This window comes from Anthonomus grandis, chromosome 22 (genome assembly GCF_022605725.1).
Source record: "Anthonomus grandis grandis chromosome 22, icAntGran1.3, whole genome shotgun sequence".
NCBI lineage: Eukaryota > Metazoa > Arthropoda > Insecta > Coleoptera > Curculionidae > Anthonomus > Anthonomus grandis.
The window spans coordinates 4,190,656-4,215,359 of NC_065567.1; the positions used below are offsets into that span (position 1 = coordinate 4,190,656).

The 24,704-nt window shown below is 34.2% G+C and overlaps 2 protein-coding genes across 2 annotated transcripts in view; one reads left to right on the plus strand and one right to left on the minus strand.

The window, feature by feature from the left end:
• Positions 1–24,704, plus strand: part of LOC126748597 (uncharacterized) — a 356,494-nt gene that overhangs the window by 104,767 nt on the left and 227,023 nt on the right. The window lies entirely within an intron of this gene.
• The window catches only part of LOC126748590 (nuclear pore complex protein Nup205), a 69,563-nt gene continuing 44,890 nt past the window's right edge, over positions 32–24,704 (minus strand). The window contains 18 exon segments of the mRNA XM_050457929.1: positions 32–194; positions 247–380; positions 434–581; positions 650–858; positions 8,920–9,143; positions 9,198–9,404; positions 10,284–10,446; positions 10,449–10,568; positions 14,664–14,998; positions 15,050–15,238; positions 15,324–15,374; positions 15,429–15,735; positions 15,977–16,171; positions 16,230–16,564; positions 16,623–16,949; positions 23,667–23,908; positions 23,964–24,051; positions 24,108–24,302. Of these exon segments, the coding sequence (XP_050313886.1) occupies positions 111–194; positions 247–380; positions 434–581; positions 650–858; positions 8,920–9,143; positions 9,198–9,404; positions 10,284–10,446; positions 10,449–10,568; positions 14,664–14,998; positions 15,050–15,238; positions 15,324–15,374; positions 15,429–15,735; positions 15,977–16,171; positions 16,230–16,564; positions 16,623–16,949; positions 23,667–23,908; positions 23,964–24,051; positions 24,108–24,302 (3,553 nt within the window). The 3' untranslated portion in view covers positions 32–110.

A 24,704-nucleotide genomic window follows, 5' to 3' on the forward strand; every position in this document is an offset into this window, starting at 1 on the left:
GTTTTTTTACCTCAAAAGTATAAAACAATAATGACTCGAAAAGATTTATTTAAAAACACAGACTTTTACAAAAAAATAAAGTACATAATATTATAAAAAATGAACAAAAATTATGTTGTACATACAAACTGCATAAGTCTTTTAATTTTTCTAAGGAGCACTTCGATGAATTCCTTATCTAGTTCGGAGCGATCCTATTAAGTAATGATGTAAAACATACAATTAGATACAAATAAACTATATTACCTGCGCAGCTTCCAAAATCTGTTTACTAAAACTGTCATTAAACAATGGTACAAGTCCCTGTTTTAGGTTATTTATAACTTCTGACGACATCCTCGGATAACCCAAATCTGGAGACACTGACATAGAAACTGAAACTAAAAGAACGCTGTAAATTAACTTTTTAGTAGTTTAATCAAAATTCACCCACCATCAGCACGTTGAAAAGTATGTCCTGGATTAATGTACGTGTTATTCCTGAGATTAGGAACAGCCCGAAGCATGAAGTAATCTAAATGTGTCCATATGAGATAAAGCGCGTTTTCGATTATAAAGGTACAATAATCCAATTCCTTTTTCTAAAAAAAAAATCAAAATAATAAATCCATCACAGTGTAAATAATATGAAACATAGTCGCATACGTACTTTTTTTGCAAAGTACTCAGAAGCAAGTTCAAGTGCTATCTCCCTTTTGACCAAAATATCATACATTTCCATATTTTCATCCAAAAACTCTTTGAGATCCATAGAATTCATTTCTGGAATTTCCCTTATTTTTCTTTTAAGCAACTCCAGAGTTATTTTACCTTCATGCAGGTAAGTAACTGCGTTAAGCAACTGTTGTACCACAATGCCTAAAATTATAAACTTTTAATAATTATGTTCGTAAAAAACTTGTGTACTAAAGAAGGCACATATAATTAAATTATCACTAAAAGAGTAAAAATATGTTAGAATTAGAATTGACGATGGACGTTTCATTATGGAATCATTCTTGTCTAGAACTAGTCCGGTCATCTGGTGCAGTCGTGTGGCCCTGGGTTCGAGTCCCAGACTTGGCATAGTCGTTTGTGTGCCTGATTTAGTTTTAAGAAGAAATTAATTATACAGAATGCAATTGGCTAAATAGCAAAACTAGGTCCAAATAAAAAAACTCTGTCCCTAACCACTGGCAGCAAATTTTGTTCAGAAATAGAGTTTTGTTAAGAATTAATTCTACTCCTAAGCAAAAGTTAGCAGAACTTAGCAAAAGTTTAGACTCAGAAGACAATTCTTTCGAAATTTTAGAAATATTAAAACCTTAAGATTCCATTCTTCGCTTTTACCAACTTTTTTCGGAGAACAAACTCACTTGGAGAGCTTTATTATCTCCATAAACGAATTGTCAATTATACGATAACGATAATGTCGATCAGATGATGATGATCGATACAGCGAGAGACCTTTTACTTTCTAGGCCGAACTGAACATTTTGGCGCCAAAATAAGATGCATTAAGATTAAAATTCGGTGGCCCAATACTTTAGTAACTCAACTTTGCATCGCAATTTCAACCAATTTCGAACACACAAGAAACAACATGTAAGACCAATGCTATTCCCATCAGAGCATACATTTTCTAGTCAACCCGTTCCAATACAATCTGGACCTGTTCAGAGACATGACCACACTAACGCCCAAACCTTTGGTAAATCAAAGCCTGTCTCAGATCCTGAAACTGCAATGTCGATCTTTACGGCAGGAACATCTAGAATGTCTTACCAAACGCAACTTCAATGGCGGCACGATAATATTTTCCAACGCTCAGGTCCTAAAAACTTCACAGCCGCAGAACTAACCAACGTAGAGATATATCCCGATTAGAACAATGTTGATCCTCAAGTACTTCGAATAACCGCTTGCTATTTAAACCTTTACCGATTATTCTTTTCATATTCAGGATTTCGAGGACCAAAATTATGAAGCCACGCCCTCTAATCAACATTCTTCTACTTACTCTTCAGAAAAATTTCAGAATAAGTCCAATACCTTACTGACTCTGGCGCTTTCGACTGATTATTCCTCCAAAAATTGCAAACCTAAGCAAAATATTTATTGAACTATTTGAAGTCACAGCATCAAAAAGGTTTATAAGGAAATCCGAAACCTAAAAATAAATTTATTAGAAGAATTAGGCATTCCCGAATATTTAGCGTGCACGTTTTAAACTGGAATAACAACTTTGACCCCTAAAAGGTACAAAAGACCTTCAAGCCCTTATTAACTACGAAAACAGGACAGTCTCTTTCCAACAACTTTCAGACATCCTTCTGCTAAGTCCGAAATTCAATCCTAAATTAAAAAATTATTAAATGATAAAATAATCCGACCTTACATTTTCTCCTTATCTCCAGTCTGGACAATGCGAAAACAACTAGATCGTCTAAATGACGACACTCTGGAAGACATTTTTCCCCAGAACTGAAGAAATTTTGGACAATATAGGAAAATGTACCTATTTTAACAGCATTAGGTTTTACTGTTTATCAGATCGACATGGACCCAAAGTCGATTTTAAAAAAAATGGTTTTTACTGTGAATAACGGCAACAAATTTTTGGAGGAAACTTGCACAAGTTTTGTTTTGTCTAAATGGACGATATAGTTGTCTTGAACAAATGATAGAAAACGATGGATAACATTATACAATAAGTATCCTGCGATCTAGATTTTCGCTCAACTTCTAAATTTTACTAGTTTTACTTTTTTATTGCAGAAAACATCAGAAAAATTAAGACAATTGGAAAAACGCAAAGTATGTAAACAACATATTACAAAAAAAAATAGTCGTTTATAGCGCTAGAAACTCTAAAAAAAAATATTTTCAAAACAATAGATGGTAAGAATACTGCTTATTCGAGTGATCATGTATACATATTATCACTCGATTTTTTTTACATACAGCAATTATACAGGTTGGCGAAATGAAGACAACATCTAGGCATTATAAATAGCAACACCGCTTCTCGCTAACTTTCTGGTTGATAAGCGGCGCGACGGATTCCGATCGTCTGATTTTGCTGACTGATTGCATACTGCACTCCGGAGTATTAAAGCGATATTTTCAATTTTTTAAATATTTATCATTGTAGATGTTTTTTACACCCCTTACGAAAAAATTCAATTGATTAAAGGGTTTATTTATGGGATTAATGGGTTTTTTTTGTAAAGACGCCTGTTCCGTCAAATCGGAAGACTCATTTCTTTATTTATTTTTATTCTTTTTTTATTGTCAATATTCATATAATTATATTTAACATGAGCTTTGCTTCGTCGTGGTACTGATCGTTGTTAATATCTAAAGTTGTATTCTACAATTTCTTTAGTTTTTTTTTTTTGCTAAATCATTATTCGCGGCTTTTTATCGCGTCATATGTAAGACAACCTTAATTTTGACCGAGAAGAGTCGCACGCACCTCTAGTCCAGTACTGCATCGATCCTGATTGATGGGAACTGGCAGCATTAGCATTGGTATATAAACTACTGATCAAATAAGTCGCTCTCAATATATAAAGACACGCGAGTGAATTCCAAAAATTATAAGTGCCGGCACACCGTCAAACCCAGCAAATATTTGGAGGTGAACCTGGAGGAGCAGTCCTGAACAGAAGCGACAGCAAGGTGAGCCACAAATTATTTTGGGGTTGTCTTGGCCGTCGTCTTAATTTTTTTATACATTAATTAATTAAAGATACAGTCCACTATTTTTATATTTCTCCTACAAGGCCATTTGGCAATACATTGCAAGGATTTATTGTCAGTAAATTTTAAAAATAGACCGACTCCTTGTGCTAAAACTATTTTAAATGTCGTGTCAAATTTTAAAACATTGAACGGTGGGAAGAAATGGGTTGTAGTGCTCCTCCTTTTGGAGTTAACACCATCGAGCAGAAGTGTTGGAGAGGAACTGAGTATGCACCCACAACACTGTGACGAGTATTTGGACATCACATGGATACAAATGTTTTAAATATTCCAAAACTCAGGAGATGTTTCCGAATCCCAGTGGCAAAGAATCACCTTCAAGAATCATTTTGTGAAACCATAATAGAAAAGACAAATGAAAATTAAAATGTATTAGAAAATATTTTGTTTTCAAATGAGTCCTCTTTTCCATTTTATGGCAATCACAATCTTTCCATTGTTCGTTACTGGTCTTAGGAAAACGAGTACAAAGGTTTTCAGTTCCGTACTCAGTACCCTCACCATCGTTGAGGTTGAATGTTTGGGCGTCCATATTATTGGGCCATTTTTCATTTATGGTACTTACGCAGTTGAGCAGAGCAAATAGTTAGCAAACAGCGCAATACACCCAAGTCACTATCAAGCAGAGAAGACTCCAAAGCAAAAACGGCGGAGAAAAACGTCGACTCGCCCCCCATCGTCAGTGGGAGGCACAACCATCGCCGGAAAAAAACCGAAGACAACCAAAGAATGGACATATCGGACGGGTACTCAACGGATAGATCAACCAAAAATGAAAGGACCATAGGAGAACAACAAGCAGACAAGAAAGAGAGCGGGGTAAGACTTCGGACGACTCCTCAAAGTTCCTAAAACCCCAAATTAAATCCCGTACTGACCCCAGACTATTCAGAACACCCAAAATCACTCCAAACTCCGACCTGGGAGCTGGCAAAGCGCCACCCCAGAGCGCGGAAGTTGGGAAAAATGAGGAAAGAGTACGCAAACTCGAGGAGAAAATTCGGGAAAGGGATTTGAAAATTGAGAGTTACGCAAACAAGATACAAGAGTTAAAAGTCAAAAACTCTCAGATTACCGAGAGAGTAGAACTATATCATTACAAAATACATAAGTTGATCTCAGAAAACCATACTCTCAATAATCAGATCTTGGACTTGAATCGTAAACTCGAGGCGATGTTGACTAAAAACGAAACCCTTACCACTCAAAATTCCAAACTCAAAGAGCAACTGACGTTACAGGGGGGTCTGGATAATGTTGGTAACCAAAAAGAACAAAAAAATAATAATAGAACCAGGGAAGAGGCGGTCCTGTCTCCGCCTCCGCGAACCGGTTTTACCCTGAAGTAACAACAAACAGGGAGCCAGTCCCCTCAACATCGTCAGCCTCTGATCCTATCCAAAACTCCACCGACTATCCCACTCCAAAACTAAACAAAAATCCACTTTACATGCCCTTAAACAACCTTTCTTTAGCGGGAAAGGGGAGGAGCACTGATCCCATTTCAAATATTAACAAAGTGCCTAAAGTAGTGCTAAGGGACACAAAAAACTGGGCCTCAAAATACAAAATATTTTGTGAAAGAAAAATCAACATAATAAAAGTGCAGAAAGATAGACGGGGATTAGCGCTCTTCCCCAAAACTCCTAATGACCACCGTGAACTAACAGGACTTCTCAAGGAAGAGGACAGAAAGCTGAACGTGATACTGCGAGGACTTGACCAAAACTTCGAGCTAGAAGAGGTCGAGGAAGAGCTGAGAGCGATGGGGTTTGAGCCGGAGGAACTGGGTTGGTTTAAAACCGGCCCAGGCCGACGTAGACCCACGGACCTTATCAGATTCCTCGTACCCAAAGAGCAAGAGAATGTGTTTGAGATAGATAACATTTTAAACATCAGGGTCTGCGTCGAGCGCTTAAGAACTCAGACTATTGCAAACAGGAAGCAAATTGGGCAGTGCTATCGCTGCCAGGAATATGGTCACAACGCAAAGCCGCGTTGCCACAAATGCAAGGGCGAACACTTTTACTCAGAATGTGTAAAGAACAGAGCAACCCCGGCTGAGTGTTGCAATTGCGGCGGTGACCACCCGGCGAGTTACTGGCGCTGCCCGAAAAATCCTAACATAAAAAATATAAACAACCAAAAAAAAAAGCTTCGCTGAGACCTTGAGAAAGACCGACGCGGATTCTAATAACAGGAGGGCGGAGCCAAAGGGAGGCAATACATCATCAATATGAAAATTCCCCGAGCTATCAACCAAAAACACAAATCACCTAAACCTCTTAAGTTTGCCTGACGGGATCCTAGAAAAGAAAATCGACATCTAATGGCAAAACTTGAGAAATTAAACACAAACCCGGCAATCAAACTACTGCTGGGAGTCGAGGCCTAGGCTCTCGCAGTGTCCGTTCGTTTCTTCCTAACGTGTTCAAATCCCAATTCCCATCCTTATAAACCACATAAAAATAAACCTCACTCAAAACGCAATCCAACCGTCAAAATCCTAAAATACTACCCAAAAAGCAGCGTAAAGGACCGGTTACGTTCACACCTCCGCCCGACCTTTTCTCACCAGCCAAAACTTCCGTAGTCTGAGGGGGCGTGGTCTGCTTCGCAGGCTCGCGTCCAATAACATCACACCCAGACCTCATAAATACAAGCAACCAAACCTTAACCCGACCAGTCGGTTCCTATTCTCCGAGAGAGTCAAAAGTCCAAGCACCTAGATGCGACCCAGAATTATAAAAAGAAGGCGCCTAATCTCGACAAAGGACCTATTTAAAAGACCGGCAAGAGCAGTACAAGCTAGCCCGAAAGTACAGTGTTAAAACAACAACAGAGGAGTTAATAAACAAAATTGTTGAGTCTGCCAATTCTTTTGTACCAAAAATGTATTATTCAGAATTTTATTTTTTTATAATGTTTACATTTTATTTTTATTAGGGTTTATATTTTATTTTATTAAGAACAACGCTTTAATTTTTAATAGGCAATGTACAGCATATAAATATTATAATTACAAATCTATGAAGGTTTTACACATGTAATTCCCGCATTAGAAAAATATTATAGGTTGGAATACTGTTAGAAACTTTATATGTATAGTCATCCATTCTCCAATCAGTATACATTTAGGATACTAATCATTCAATATCAACGAAGATTTTTTCTCAAATGAATTTCTCATCATCATGATACCGGTAACAAAAAAAACACGTTAAAACAAGAAGTTCAAAGGTTGCAACAACACATAGTCAAAGATATGGTTGGTATTTAGATCTTTACAAACTCTTACAGAGTACTCTAAAAATGAACACTTTTATAAAATATCTGAAGAAACGGCTCTTTAGCCATACAAGAGTTGACTTTTTTAATATAATTGAATTGAATTGAAGACAAACATGTGATATTATATAACTATTACTCATTAATAAATAAATAAATAAATTTAATTTCGAGTCTTTCATTAACTAATAAATAAATCTGTTTATAAAAATGTATAATGTGGATATTTGTCTCGTATGTCAGGAGGGTGACTGAGTGAATCAGGAGAAACGCATCGAACTCCAGGTGACTATTGTACACGTAAAAATAATTAAATAAAAACTCATATACGATTCTTATTTGTTGATGAAATATAGCGTAATTACAAGCAAACGAAATTTCCTACCTTAACATAGTTTTAATTCTAGCGCTGTTTTAATAATTTCTCAAAAATACCGGCATTATCCTCTAAGCACATTCTACTTCGTGTACAAAAGGTCCTGGGGGCTTTTCTAAGTGTTTGTCTTCCGTTGACAAACTCTGTCGCTTGTGAAACTCGACCCATTTCCAATGGGTCGAGTTTCACTTTATACAACTCATTTTTAAACCAGCCCCACAAACAATAGTTCAGTGGTGTGAGGTCTCGAGATCTTGAACGCCAACTAATAGGATCACCATGACCAATCCATAGTCCTGGAAAATCTTCGTCCAAATATTGCTTGACCTTGAAGTTCTAAATCTTCCTAATAATGCTTTAAACTCATTTCGCAAAAAAAGTAGTTCTCTCCTGAGGCGATTTTCTCCAATTTCTGGGCCAAATAAATAACTATCGACCATACACACCACACGTTTACCGAAAACACATACAACACGGTGATTATTATTTATCCACCCACAAACTTTCATACGCCTATCATAATCTTTCGGTTGTAGGTGCTGTACATGGTAATAATATAGGTTTTGCTAGTGGAGCGTGTTACTATCTTTTGTGGAATTACCAATTGAGTAGCAATTCTTCGTGAGCTGGTCGTTACATCATATTTTACCAAATTCAGAATATTTTCTACTTCTTCTAAACCTTGTAGAGTGGCTCGTTTGGATGTTATGTTAGTCCTGGCCAGAGTTTCGGTCTCGCAGAGTTTGTTAAAAACTTTGATAAATACGTCTTTGTCCGAATTTCTCCGATATGGAAATCGTTGACGGTATTCTTGAACAATACCATTATATAAACCATATTTGCATATTCTAAATTTGAATAGATGAGTGGCATTTTATACTATTTTAATCGTACAAAATAAAAAATAAACGCGTCAAACACACTCGGTATCTACAGCATTTATAAGAAGCAATAAACTATTTAAAACATTTTATTTACGTTAAAATTTTAAAACAAAGGAGAATCAGATAGGAACATAACAATATGGTGTTTTTAAAATTATTTTCACGTGTACAATACAAACCTGAAGTTTGGTGCGTTCCTCCCGACTCACCCTGTATATGTATCTATATTATTAGTCATGAGTGTTTTAATTAAATATCTCTTATTATTATAAATTTTTTAATTAAATGTCTTTTATTTTTAGATTTAAAATAGTTAGCAAATAAGTTTAGGATTGATAGGGCACTTATTTATTTTCGAATGCGATATACAATGTTTATTTTCTTACGTATTTTTTAGTTCACTGTATTAGCTTAGAAACGAATAAACATTAAATATTTTAAAATTTTATGACGATTTATGGATGTAAAACAGAACATACCACGCTGGTCTCAAGACTTCGAGAGTTCTTTTTATTACCATATTTACTATAAGCTTTTTATGAGTATTCTTAAATGGAAATAAATATTGATTGATTGATATACATTTACATCTATTAGGTTATATGCATTTGTTAAAGGGCTTACCAAGGCTAGCTTCGTCCTCCCCATATATGGTAGAATTTTGGAAATTGAGCTTGGGGTCGTATAAAGTTGGCGCAAAAATTATGCAAACCTCAGCTTCACAGTCAACATCTTTATTATAAACGACATTTTTAGCATACCAAAGTGCGTTAGATGCTATTTGCATAGCAAATAATAACCTGTCCGAGGTCTGAAATGTATTCTTATCGCCATTGCTACATAATAGCCTAAAATTATTAAAGAATTAAATATATAAGTTGCTAGCCAAAGTGGCAGCATACCTTTTAATATTATCTTCATTCAAAAAAAATTTAGGGATAAGATTAAGCATGAGCCGCTGGATTCGGTTCATTTGTGCCCTGTTACTTTGTAAGATATTTGGGTTTTCTAAAATACCAATTAAATCATTACTTGCAATTCTTGAAATTACTGAAGTTAATAATGCCAATTCCTTTAGAGATGTTGTTGATAAATCTGGGTGTCCCGATCTAAAAAAAAAATAAGCAAAAACTAATTGCACCTACATGACAGAAAAGTTATTAGGAGAAATTAGAATTGAGGAATTAGAACTTTGATACCTTCTGTAATCACAATTTTTCTTGAAAACTGGATATTCGACATAATATGTTTCTGGCCACGACAAGGGATTATTCATCTTTTTCCATGCAATACTTAATAAATACTGTGAAAAATTATGGTCGAAAACATGTTTAATACCTTCGCATTATGTCAGAGCTTATTTCGTTATATTAAACAGAAGTATAGAATTTACAAAACAATATCTGATCATACTTGAGAAATAATCTGGAATGTGATTTCAATAAGCGGGTACAATTTCCATACAGCTGAAGCTATACTTTTAAGAACCTATTTTTAATTTTTTTTTGCATTTATTTTTTATGAGTAAATCAAGACGAGTTATCTTAGGGAACTAGAGCCACAGAAATTTAAAGCATACTTCATAATATAATTTGATTCAAAAAATCCTCATGTCCTCGTCTACATGAAGATTGAAAAGTGGGCATTTTATAAACTCGGTTTTATTTAAGGTCCTAAACCTGTTAGACATCAATCAATAAGAACGTTTTTATTTTAATAAAATATAAATCTTATATTAAAGGCCAGTGTAGTTAGACGTTAGAGGTTTTACAAAAATCATAAATTTGGCAATATCGGAAATTATAGCTTCAAAATATATTCAATTTGCTCATAAAATTTTAAAAGGTGTTACACCATATTAACAAAAATATGTATGAACGTTTTAAAAGCTGCGAAATTTACATTAAGCTTCCATATACAGTATCTAATTTTCCATCTTTATATATCATACAAACCATTATATATCATATAAAAACAAATCAATATACCTAAGAATTAACTCGATAACGTCTAAATGACTCAAAATAAAATACATGATTTGAGCAACAGCAGATTGATTCTCAGTGCCCAACGTCGTTAGAATGGCATTACAAAGATGCAAAGAGGGCATGAATATTTGTAAATACTGCTGTTCTGGAGGTGGTAAGATTTTTCAAGAACATTCTGCTCGTCCACTTCTTTAATAATTTCTGGATGGTTCTGGAATACCGTCATATTGCTAAATACGCCAAGTAATTTCTGCTCCAAAATAAATTCTGTTCCCAGTTTTGTACCTAGAAGAAAGTAAGAATATTAATTTATTACCCACTTTTTTTCAATCAGAAAAATTGTTCAGAGCAATAAAGAAATTATAAGTATTTAAAATCTATCAACCTGTGTTTCAAGCACCGCAAATTTTCACAATTGGCTTCGGTTTCATTAATCGAGACAAAGACATATGATACCAAAAATAAATATGACGCACACATCTCGTGAGAGTCTTATCAGTCTTGGTTCTTCCAAAATTAATTTCCAAGGCAAACCCAATCTGGTTTTTTAATCACACTCCCATTGTTCTTTTTTTTTTAATTTTGTGTGAAGATGTATACAAATTTTCTTTCTACTGACATATACCGGGTGACACAGGAAAAAGGGAACTTTTAATAACTACTTTTTTACTTTTCAAGATAAACAAATTAAATTTGGCATATCGATAGTCATGAGAGCATCTTTTGACATATTCTGTTATTTTTCGTTACTTCCGGTTTAACAGGAAGTGATACTAACTTTTTTATTTTAAATGGGATAATTGGTATATTATTACGTATTTTAGTAGAAAATAATATTCTGAGAATAATGATCCGCATTTGCTACATTTTGTTTTATACTCATTAAAAAAAACGATTTTTTTAATTTATAATAGGGTTCCAAGAAAGGGTTGAAAGTTTTAATTTTTAATCAAGTGGTAAGATAATAATCATTATATTTTATTACTTGAATCTTTTACACGCCTATTTAAAATTTCCAAACCAGTATTTTTGGCATTCACTTTTATTTTTTTAAATAGCATCTTATTAGGAACAACGACTTTTGAAATGCAGTTAGTAAATATTTCAAATATTAGTAAAGACTAAAATGTCATGTATTATGTCAGTTGAAAAATAATTGAAGAATGCGTCAAAACGCAGCCTCCTATTCAAGAAATCGAAGCCTTCTATACAATAGATACAATATTTTTATTAATTAGATGCGTTTATTTATGTGATTAAGTTTTTTCTTCTTTTGGGCCTATTTATCAACCCATTTAAAAAATAATCATATAAAATTATATGGAAAAAAAATATGTATTTCAAATGGGGTTGTTCCCAACAACGTGGTATTTAAAAAAATAAAGAAAATGCCAAAATTACTGGTTTGGACATTTTAAATGAGCGTGTAAAAGATTTAAATCAAAATGCAATGAAATCAATTTTTCCATGATTACTTAATTAAAAATTAAAACTTTGAACGCATTCATGGCACCTTATTTTAAAATAAAAAAAAAAAAAAATTTCTATGAGTATAAAATAAAAAGTAGCATCATTGTTCTCAGAATATTATTTTCTATTTACCGGTTAAACCGGAAGTGACGGAAAACAACTGAATATGTCAAAAGATGCTCATGTAACAATTCCATCAATATATCAAATTTCATTTTTTTATCTTGAAAAGTAAAATAGTTATTAAGTGTTCACTTTTTCGTGTGTCACCCGGCATATTAACATACATATATATGTCACTTAAAAGAATTGTACATGTATATATACTTCTGGAAATCATTAGGCTATTGAAGCCAAAAATGATGTTTAGGTAAAATGTAATCTATAATAATAATTATACATTGATACATAGATTTATTCCATACTTCTTTAAACTGTGTTTGAACAACATAACTTACAAAAAATATGTGTACTTGTTTTATTCACGATTTATTATTTAAAATAACAAATGTAAATCAATTAAGTAATAAAACTAATAATTATGCTTTAAATTGTATTAACTATTTACATTTAATTAAACACTGGACAAAAACGTAGAAAAAATCGCAACTGCATTTTGTCAACATTTTGGGTTGACAATTTCGTTTACCGTTTTTCAAAAATCTTCGTTATTTCGCAATATATTATAAACTCCTGACTAGTAATATCTGCGCTAAATTGTTGCACTTTGGATTTAAGAACTAATTTTTTAAACTATTTTAATTCCGGAGCGTATGTGTTAAGCGAAACTACGTTTTGATTATACGGTGAGCTTTCAGGGTATTATTTCACAATCCTAAACTGTATTTTTTTTATATTAGTAATTTTATAGGTTTCAGGTAGGCTACTATAAATATATCAAATGTGAACAAAAATACCGGCATTACAGTAAATAAATGACATGTTTACCAAACCACCCTGTATTTCGCTTATAAAGGGGAGATAGACTAATAAACTATCTGTTTTTTGGAACCTCCGGTATAACTTCCAAACGACCAACCACCAACCTTCCAAGTTGCTTGGAATGAGGTTCCACAACCAAACATGGATCATCTCATTTTGTCGATGCCTAGACGTATACAGGAATGTATTTAGATGCGAGATCGCCAAACACATTATTAATTTTTTTCTTATTACTTGTAGATAAAAATTCTTGCAAATGTTATCGACTCATTTTTAATGTAACACTCACCTCATCGCCAAAAAATGAAATTGCAAAAATTATTTCCTTCCAAAAACAGAAAAAAGTGTAGAAAATTAGAAGTTCTATATAGAAAATGTGTAATGTTTATAATGATGATTCCTAATTATGTACTCTACAAAAACAAAGAATGTGAACTATCATAGGATGAGATAAATGGGTGATAAATTACTAAAAAATGTTGACATTCTATGGCGTAAGTATATTGCTTTTACCAACTAACAATTTAAACTTGGCTAAGTAAATGTTGCTTATATTTTTTCTTAAATGTCAAAAATGGTACGTCATACAGTTTGCGAAAAATATCAGTGTTGGCTAACTTAGGTAACAAATAGGAAAAAGAACGTTGGAAAGGTTCTGTTCTATGCCTAGGAACATCAAATAAATCATTAAAGCGCGTGGCTCTGTTATGAAGAGTATTTCTTTTATGAAGCTTATCAAACGAATAGTCTTGACAGGAACTATTAACTAACCGTTTTGCTAGGCAATTCAGGTGAAGCCTCTGACGATCGCATATTTTCAACCAACCAAGTTCCCAATATTTTGATATGCTCTCTTACACTCACCCCAAAAAAAAATGAACCGTACACAAGCATTTTGCATTTTTTGAAGCCGGTATTTTGATTTTTTATTAAGGAAAGGCCAATAAACTGTGTCACCATAATTGCAGTGTGATGAAACAAGCGATTCCGTTAACTTTATTTTAAGGTTTGTGTTAATAATTTCCCTACTCTCTGTAAAAAAAATGTTTGGACCACCTTTCACAACCTGACTTTCAAACTTTAGGCTGTCATCAACAATAATACCTAATTTTTTGTATTTATCTACATTTGGCAATGGTATATTATTTAAAGTTATTATAACATTATCCTTAACCCAGTCCTTGTTAGGCCCAAAAAACATAACTGCCGATTTACTAGGATTTAATTATAGTCCATTGTTAGCTGAGTAAGAATATATAAGGAATTTAAATCGTTATTAAGTTTTTCTATAGATGCAGGTAGTTCTTCTTTGTCAAAACTGGTCTACAATTGAGTGTCGTCAGATATTGGTGTACACAAGATATTTTAATTGCTTGTCCAATATCTCTAGTATACAGAATAAACAATAAAGGACCAAGAATGGAGCCCTGTGGGACTCCTCTATCCAGCGACAAAAATGATAATATGTTGTTATCAATTTCAACAGCTCGAAACTGACTGCTCAAGTAGCTCCTAAAAAACAGCACACTGGCATCTGAACACAAGTAAGACAACTTTGCATATAACATTCGATGATCATTTCATGTTTTTTTTAATATTTCTTAAAAACCACCCTTAAAATTACCATCTTTGTACAAAATACTTTTTCAGCCAAGAATAAATGCAGATAAAGTATATATTACGTTGAATATTAAAAACATGCAACAAATATTAAAATTGATTAGATCGAAAATGTTCTTTGTCACTTGGTGTACATTTTCCAATCTACCTATGCTAAATAATTTTGTATATTCGATATTCTTCTCATTTAAATCAGAAAATACAGCAAATTTTGTATTTACATATAGTCAAAACCAATCATAATCATAAAATTATTTCTTAAATAAATATCAAATTGCATTATAACTAAATCCAAAACTTTCCAAAATTCAAAGTTACACCCTACACTATGAAAAAATATTTATTTACCTGCAAGTTTAGTTACCAGAATCATCTTAGAAAAATAAAGATACAAAGCTTTCATGTTTCCAGAATTTGACTCCAGCATAATGCGAAGGTCATGGTCGCTTTCGTATATGCTAAGGATAATATGTTTTAAGTACCCCTTTCCAGAAAGGTACAAAATCCAATTAATATTATCAGACAGCCCCATTAAATGGCTAACGCAAGACATTGACAACATTTTGCAGACTTCTTGTCCCCCAATACAATCATTGCATAATGTTTCCATCAGTTTTTCCCCAAAATTTCTTAAAATGTCTGTTAAAAATTTTAAGTGACGACCTGCACCTTGAATAGTATTGCTAAAAAAAATTAAAACAATTAATGAAAGCCTAAATAAAAAAACACCTTACCAAGAATCATCTAAACGACTAACATATAAACTTGAGTTTTGATCTGAAGCTTCTGCATTTACTGGTTCAATACTACCAAGCTGCAAAAACGTGAGTAAAGCAGCATACAGATTAATTCGGAGCTCTTCATCTATTACATCACAATGTATGATCCACTTTACTAGAAGATTTAGAATTTCTTTTAAATTTCTAAAATATAAAAAATAAAACGCGTTAAAAAGAAAAATCTCATGAAAAAAATATACAAGAAATTTCTTGTTTAAATAGCACATACCCGAGATGATAAGATAATACATTCATAGATCTCTTCTCTTTTAAATAGTTTCTAAAAGAAAAAACAAAAATATTAAAAAATAATAAATAGTATTTTCAAACGCACCTTTTAATGTTATTCATCATTAATAGAGTGGAACCAGAAAACAGCCTAGCAATCCCAGGAGATATGTGACCTGCTCCAACTTTTTGCAAAAGCGCAAAAAGCATGTGGATACTAAAAACCTGTTGATCCTTCGGGTCCAATATTTCTGAAGGTATAAAACAAACTAAAACTTCCACAACTAGCCTCCAAGAATCAATGAACTCTGTTAAAGCTATTTGGAAATCCGTCTGCTTTTTTTCTTTTGACGGAAGTGGCTTTTTACCTTTAGCCGGCGATTTAGGTGGCGATGTGCATACATTGGGTGCCACTAAAACAAATCCCCGTATTAAGTCTAAAGAAAATTTGTCTTTGCAAATGATTTATCAAATTTTACACTTAACGTGTACACGTTGTTAATTTTATTTTCCTGCTCGGTAATAAAATGCAGATGGTATAAGAGTAAGTACAAAACTATCTATTACATTAATTGAGTATCTTACAAAATTGTTCTCTGTATAATCATCATAGATACCATTAGATAGATACTAATACGTATAGAAAATACTTACCTTCAAAAGTGTTAAAATCAATTTTCAAAATTTGTTGCAAAAACATTGTTCTTTGATTCGTATCGATTGCAGGAACATTTCCAAGAAATTGGGTTAGCTGCTTTACATAGTTAATCAGCTTCATTGTACTAGCCAATTGCAGTTCTACTGCTAAGGTTTTTAATAGCCAGGACAACTCCAAAAGATGTTTTGGCCCTAAAAGTTATTAAATAAAATTATTTATTTTTTCTAAAATAAGCAAGCTAAGCATTACCTTTTGTCAGCACTTTTTCACATCTTTTCAGATGTGAGGGGAAAAATTGCTTATTGAGCCTCACGAACCTTAACACTGGTCCACTAGTTTTAGTATTAGCTGCCAGCAAGTAAAGCAAGTGATACGCCATTTCGGCCAACACCAAAGGCGGCGATTCTAAATTTTTTGCTACGACAGAATCGAGTATTGAAAGAACTGCATGAAGGCAAGTTCTTGGGAAACCCAGAACCCCTGGATACTGAAATTCGGTTTTAGAAATATCGCGCTTTAGGTCGAAACCAAGAAGAAAATAAGATAAATTGGGAACGGGGTAAACTAAGCATTGCTTAAGTAGCCTAAAAAAGTAAAACATAATTATTCGAGTTTAGTTAAACTTAATTTAAAAAAATATACTTAAGGATTTCCCTTTTGGCAGAGTTAATAACGTCAACATCATCATTATTTGAATCTAGACACTGACAAAAAGCATTTTTAATAATAGTCTGCTCCTCTTCCATGGCGCAAAGTATGTTCAAAAACTGCAAATGATTAGTAGCGGAGTTCGTAACATGTCCAATTACTTTTACAGATGCTACTGCATGTTGCGGAAAATATTGCTCATAGCTAATATATTTGGCAATATTAATGCAATGATCGGGTTTTCCCGTTTTCCTGTTTATTGACAGTAGCAGTTTGTTAAGCCCAATTACGTTAAGACTAGACGACGCCATTGCCATAGTACTAAAAACAAAAAATCATATATTCCTTTCAATTTAAAAAAAAAATGCATTTTTTTGAACTATTAGAATAAAAATAATATTTTAAATGTATACAAAAATTTTTATAGTAAAATTTGTCAAATGTAGTATTTAAAAGATACATAAGTGAAAGAACTCAATATGTTGCTGTAAATGGGGTTAGATGCAGGTGTACAACCGTTACTTCAGAGGTGCCACAGAGGTCGCACCTGGGTTCTGTACTGTTTAATATTTTTCTCTATCATACTGATTGATGATCGATTAACTCTTTTACAGCAATTTAACAACTTTATTTGAATAACTTTATGCTAGAATTTGTTGACTATATGAAAGATTATATTAAAAATGTCTAGAAAAGGTTTTTAGAGATCCTGCTTTCATCCTTCGGGTAAACAAAAAATACAGCAACGTAAAATGTTTAATCCGCTCGTAGGACCAGCAATTGAGAAATTTTATTTCTTAGAATCACTTATCAGAAACGGCTGTGACAGACAAATCAAAATAACGCACTAACGCGTCAATTCTTAATAAACTGAAAACTGCCACAAGGCTGTCAACCAGGATAAACCAATCAGGTGTTTGATCTATGGTGTTTTGGACATATTTCAAAAAGGACACGAATGGGCTGGAAAAACTTGAATCAAAGCAAAGAAATCATTGGTCACGGTCTGCAGGAAGCTTCTCTTGCAGGCCGAGATAGAGGAGAACTACGATCTGAACAATTGAAACATAATGTCACCATACTCTCTGAAAGTAAAAAAACTTGAAAAAAAAGTTCATTACACCCATAATCAAAGGCATATTATTTTGAATTATTACTCTAAAAAGCATTAAAACTGTTTAAAGTCCAGCACCCCAAAAAAAAAATTACTACGTAACTTGCAAAATAAATAAAGCAGCTAAATATATTTAAAATATATAATTTTTTTCTTCTTTACAATGGACTCGAGTCATTTTTTAGACTGCCGCCCAGGTTAGTTTTTGTTTATTTTATTTTTTTTTTCAAAAAGACAAACACAAACGACCATGTCCATGCAATCTGAAGTCACACGATACATCGTAAACATTTTCCCACGGTCCACCTGGGATCGGTACTATTTCAATTATTTCTAAGAGAAAATGTAAATACAGTAGACTCGCGTTATACTGAACACACTGTCTAGTGAACTATTCTAAATAGTGAACAGACATTTTTTCCTTAATGTATTCTGTCAAGTGAACAAATTGATTCTCGAAATAGTAGACCCAATAGTTTTATTAGGTAAACAAACAAAAACATCTTGTCGGACTTGCATTGTCTTATTTATTTAATGTAACACGACGTTTCGGTTGGTAAGTATCTCCAACCGTTATCAAGTGTAAACTGACAGCAAAATACTATTCTATAGGCTTATATACTAGATGTGTGCAGCGATGTGGAAGGGGGGGAACCAGCAACCTATTTAGAGGCTTTGAGAAAACCAAGATAAAGATGACCAAGGAGGAGGAACACATCAGCTTCCTGCGAGAGACAAGAGACGCCAATGTCATTCCTATTGGTCTACGTCTCAAAACCGCTATACCAGGTAGAAGATCAGAACGTATTCTTGAACGTGTTAGTATGGAGCTGCTGCGACCTCAACTTAGCTACCACCGTTGGAAGAAATCAAAGAAGTTACATTGGAGGAAGACTATCAACCAATCTTTGACAAAATAGACTTTACTTGCCAGAAACTAAGAGAAAAGCTAAGAGCAGGCCACCTTTCAAAACTCCAAAACCTTAAATCCAGACGAACCAACAGGACTCAACCAGCACCAACCTCTAACCTCCCCGCCACCATCATTAATGTGTCAAAAAGAACCCTTACCGATGCTGAACAAAAGGTGTTAAACAGAGGACTAAACTTCGCCATATCCTCAAAACCATTCTTTATAGACATAGTGTCTTCAGTAGAATCAATCCACCTACCACGTCCTGAGGCCGATGAATTTTGACACGAGGTAAGGGTTGCTCTAGACTCACTTAAAAAACAGAAACCTTCGCAGAACATCAGCAAAGAAGAGGAAACAGCTCTCAGGAACCTCAGAAGTGAAAATAACATCAAAATTCTTCCTGCAGATAAGGGCAATGCAACTGTGATTATGGACCTGGAAACCTACGAAAACAAGGTTGAGGAAGTTTTGAACAAAGGCGAATACAGACTACTATCTAAGGATCCGACGACAACCATAGAAGGTCGAATTTACAGAGCACTTAAAAAGTACTCCTCAACATTGTCGGATGCGGTACGCTTTGGGCTGACACCACATTATAGCAAACCTCCACACCTATACGGACTACCCAAGATTCATAAGGAGCAAATGCCTCTGCGGCCCATCACGAGCTCTAGAAATTCGCCGACGTCAGAACTCTCGAAATTCCTTTTGGAGATCATTAGACCGATCCAGGGAAATGCAGCGTCTTTCGTGCGAAACTCTGCCCACTTTGTAGACCTTCTTGGAGGGATCGAAGTCGAGACCAATGACAGATTGGTGAGTTTTGATGTCGAAAGTCTCGAGACAAACTAAGCAAGGATGCAGCTTTCTCAACTCGGACCACACTGCCTCTGGACGGGGTGATGGAACTTTTGGAGATCTGTCTTCGTAATTCTTACTTTCAGGTCAAGGATAGATTCTACGCCCAAGACGAAGGACTTCCGATGGGTTCATCTCTTTCCCCAGTAATAGCAAACATCTTCATGGAATGGTTCGAGGAACATGCAATAGATGCCTCCCGTTGCAAACCCAAGCTCTGGCTTCGATATGTGGACGACACCTTCATCATCTGGGACAAAGAGGAAAAAGCACTTAATGAGTTTCTGCTTCACCTCAACAGTTTCAGACCAACAATCAAGTTCACGATGGAGACAGAAAAGGACTCAGCTCTACCTTTCCTAGATGTCCTCGTTAAAAAGGTCGGCGGAAATCTACGAACTTCAGTTTATAGAAAACCAACACACACAGGCCAGTATCTGCACTATGAGTCCAACCATCCTGCAACCACCAAAGTAGGCATCATAAGATCCCTCTACAATAGAGCTCGAACCATCTGTAGAAACGACGAGGATCTCAAGACTGAAGTGGATACCATCTACAAAGACCTACAACAGAATGGATATCCAAAGAAGCTAATAAGTAGGACCATCCAAAGGACGCGTCCAAATCAAATCAGAGACGAGGCCACCACGACAACCAGACTTCTACCCATACCTTACATTAGGGGTACATCGGAACAAATCCGACGCATTGCCAGCAAGTACAATATTAGAACTGCCTTTAGATCTAGCACCACTATCAGAAGCGTGGTATCAAAGACCAAACCAGATGGCATGGTGGATACCAAAAATTGCGTCTACCGGATCCCATGTGAGTGCGGTGACTCATACATAGGTGAAACGAAGCGCCCCCTAGAAATCAGAGCGAAGGAACATCGCAGCTGGACCCAAAGAGGAGAGGTTTCCAAATCCGGAATAGCAGAGCACGCGTGGCATAATGGACACAATATCCATTGGTCAGAAGCCAAGATTCTGCACAAGGAACAGCACTGGCGGAAGAGGAAGTTCGTAGAGGCAGCTTTCATTTCACAGAATCAGAGGATCTTCAGCCAGCCAAGCGTCGATATACCCAACATCTGGAAGCCTCTACTCTCAGGACAGTGTAGGATCTAGAGAGACGCGCGTCCTCCCCCCCCCCCCAACTCTTTTCACGGATGACTTTCCCCCCCTTCCACATCGCTGCACACATCTAGTATATAAGCCTATAGAATAGTATTTTGCTGTCAGTTTACACTTGATAACGGTTGGAGATACTTACCAACCGAAACGTCGTGTTACATTAAATAAATAAGACAATGCAAGTCCGACAAGATGTTTTCACTCTACCATTGTCTACCACCTTCAAAAACGTAAACAAACAAGTTAAGACAAGAAAAAGATATTAAACGGTTTGTTTCTTTTCGGGCAATTAGTTTTCTTTAGTATTTGGGTGCAGTAGGTCGCGTCACGCCGCCAGAATAATTATGGCAAAAATTAGAAAGCATTTAACCCTAAGCGATAAAGCCAAAATATTAGAAGAATTAAAGAAAGGTGTCGGAGTGACCATTTTGTTTAGACAATATGGTGTTGCTAAATCCACTATATGCGCGATTCGTCACAGAAGGATAAAAATTTTGAAACGAGTCAACAGTACTTTCACAGGACCTGGAAAAGCGAAAACTTTGAGACAATCAGAGTGTCCTAGAATGGAAAAAGCTTTATATAAGTGGTTCTTAAAAACAAGGGAGAGAAATTTTCCGGTAACTGGTTTAATGATCCAAGAGAAGGCCAAGCTACTTCACAGTCAATACAAGGAATCTCCTTCTTTTAATGCGAGCAGTGGTTGGATGCAAAAGTATAAAAAACGTTTTTGAATACGCTTCCTAACTATTTCAGGAGAAAAATTATCGTCAGAACCCGAGCTTGTTGATCCTTTTAAAAAAACTTTACGCCTAAAAATAAATGAGCTTCAGCTAACAAAAGAACAGATTTACAATGCCGATGAAACTGGTTTGTATTGGAAACTTCTGCCCGAAAAGACATATGTAGCTCGCGAAGAAAAAACTGCCCCAGGTAGGAAAACCGAGAAACAAAGAGTGACTTTTCTAGCATGCACAAACGCGGCAGGTACTCACAAAGCTAAACCATTAATTATTGGGAAAGCAAAAAATCCACGTTCGTTTCGAAATTTTAACTGTCCCGTCCATTATAGAAACTCCAAAACTGCTTGGATGACGGCAGCAATTTTCAAGGAATGGTTTCACCGAATGTTTATTCCTGAGGTAAGTTTTATCATAGGAAGACGTTTTAAATTTTTCCATCTTTGTATCTGGAGAATTAGAAAAAATGGTTTCAGTCCTTTTGGACTACGATTTTTACAAATTTACGCTCTTTTTTTTATTCCTTTTAAGAATTTAAACTGCACATTATTCTAGCATTTGTTCTTGTCTTAGGTTACAGAATTCCTACAGAGCCAAAACCTTCCAGTTAAAGCCATGCTTTTGTTGGACAACGCAGCAAGCCATCCACCTGCAGAACAGCTAAGAAGTGATGATGGTTCCATTTTCACTGTTTATATGCCACCTAACGTTACTCCGCTAATCCAGCCAATGGACCAAAATGCTATTCGTCTGACAAAGTGTTTTACGGAGCCGAATAAGAAATAAAGACATTGACACAGTGAGATCAGAATGCATTACTTTATTGCAGACTTTTAATTCAGAAGTTCATATTTAACCTATTGATGTAGACGATTGGAATAAAGATAACTTACCTGACACAAAAGAAACTAATGACCAAAGTGAAAGTGATGGAAACGATCAAGATGATGGAGTACAAGAAGAAATGGTAGTAAATAAGGAACGAGTGACAACAAATTCGGCAATAAAGTCGATTAACAACATTTTTCAATGGGCCGAAGAAAATGAAGATAAAGTGGAATATTCTAGTATACTCGTTTTAGAAAACTTAAGGAATACGATGGTGCAAACAGGACTAAAAACAAAAAAGCAAACAAAAATTACTTCATTTTTTGAAAAAATAGATTAGATTGTCGTTTTTTATTTTATTTTAATTACATATGTAATATTTTTTCTGTTTCGCATTAATAAAGTTAGTTTTCTAAAGACAAACGTTGCTTTAATACGTACATTAAAAAAAATTGATAGAGTGAACAAATCGATATAGTGAACTGGATGTGCATTAATTAGTTCACTATATCGCGAGTCTACTGTATACATAAATAAAGGCTTCTCTTTCCCTACAAAAAAGTTAAACATCAAAAACCTAACCATAACATCCGGGCCTGGTACTAAAATATATTATATCTAATCAGTTGATTAAAGGTTATAGTTTTAAAAGATACGGCTTTAATTTTCCTTTAAAATTCGTAATAGTTAAATGAACTTAATTAGTAGGAGATTTAGTTGTGAAAACGACATATACGAAAGGTTGTCTTCAAACATAGACGTTTTATGCCAGAGAGGAACTATTAACAATTAACAATATTCAAATATTTAACTATTTAATTTAAACTTAATTAATTTTTTCAGATATTCAGATGGATTTCGAGCTAATCTGTGTATTGTTTATTTTGAGCTAACCTACTTTTTTTTTTAAACAAATACTATTACAATTCTATTCAATAATTTTCGAATTTGTTTATTAGTATAGATTTTTAAAAGATATAAGATCTACTTGCAATTAGCCTGCCCAATGTTAGAAAGCTTTGTTAATAAAACAAATAGGCATACGTAAGCTTATAATAAGCTTTATAGGTTACTCCAACAACACTTTCTAGTTTTAGTTTTCCTGACCTCAAAGTCTTTATATTTTCATATAATTTTATTGAAATTTTATAGAAGAGTAAGAAAATAAAATGATTTAGAAAGCTGTAACTAGAATGTAAAATCTCCTGTTTTTTATTCTCTGTGTGATGTATATATAATGTTTTTCTGTTCGTATCTAGAATTTTCTTTGTAATTTGCATTTATGGTTCCTATAACATTAACAAAATTTGATCGTCTGAGTACAAAATTGTAATGTACTCTAAAGTTTCGCATTTTAATATGCAACAATAGCTAGATTTTTTTTTAATTTTTAGTTTTTGTATTTTTGTCATTGACGCTAAATAATTTAAAAAAGCTTACCTGAAAAACTTCAACTGTAATGCTAGAGCCCTGTTTAAAATATTTAGCGCTGCCAGCGTACACTCCGCAACTTTTTCTTGCCCAGTAAATTGTACATAAGTATCGAAGTAACGAGTTCCTTCATCGATAATATCCAAAATTAAATTTAATGTTTCCGTTTTATTATTTAACTGCAACATTAGGTTATAACCTGCTGGACTAGTCGATTTCACTTCTCTCGGACGCTTTGGAAAATCAGCAATCTAGAGAAAAATATATTAGGACATGCTTGTATATCGTTATAAAAAGCTGAATTACCTTTGGCTCATACTTTTTCAAAAACTTTTCAAATAATAAAAGACATTTTAACGCCACATCCCACTTCTCTGCGCCATCTCGGTATGACCTAAAAACCATGTAAAATAAAAGAAAATCGTTATAATTATTATAAATAAAACCAACCTTGCATTGTACTTAAGGAATACTGAATTTACGATAAAAGAAAAATATGGGTAAAACCCAGGTTTTCTTGGCCCTGCCCCTAACGTTCTAGGTATACCATGGCTAGTTAAAGTATCTAATAATGTTAAAACGGCTCTTGTTAATGGATATTCTTCTTTTCTTGATTCTCTTTCATCTAGTTCAGTTTGAATCCCTCTGCAATAAAATTAAGTGCCAATTAACACTAAATTAAGTAATTATAAGAATTACATAATTTATATACATATACAGGGTGTTTTTTATATATTGCGACAAAATTCAGGAACGTGTTCTTTGGACAAAAATTCGCAAAAAAGTTCCTATAAACATAGGTCCTAAACCTTTTAGATAAAGAAAAAATACATAATTTAAATAACTTTTTTGGTAAAGTTTAAAAAAAAATGATACCCCTGTAGATATTTGTCCAAAGATTGGTATGCAGGGTCTGTGTATTCAGAGCCATTTACCAGCATACTTTTAACATTTTTATGTTCTCCAGTGGCGTGTGTGCGGGTTTTCCGCTAAATACTTTTTTAAAGAAAAATGGTACGCCACTGGTTTTTCTTGTATTAAAAAATA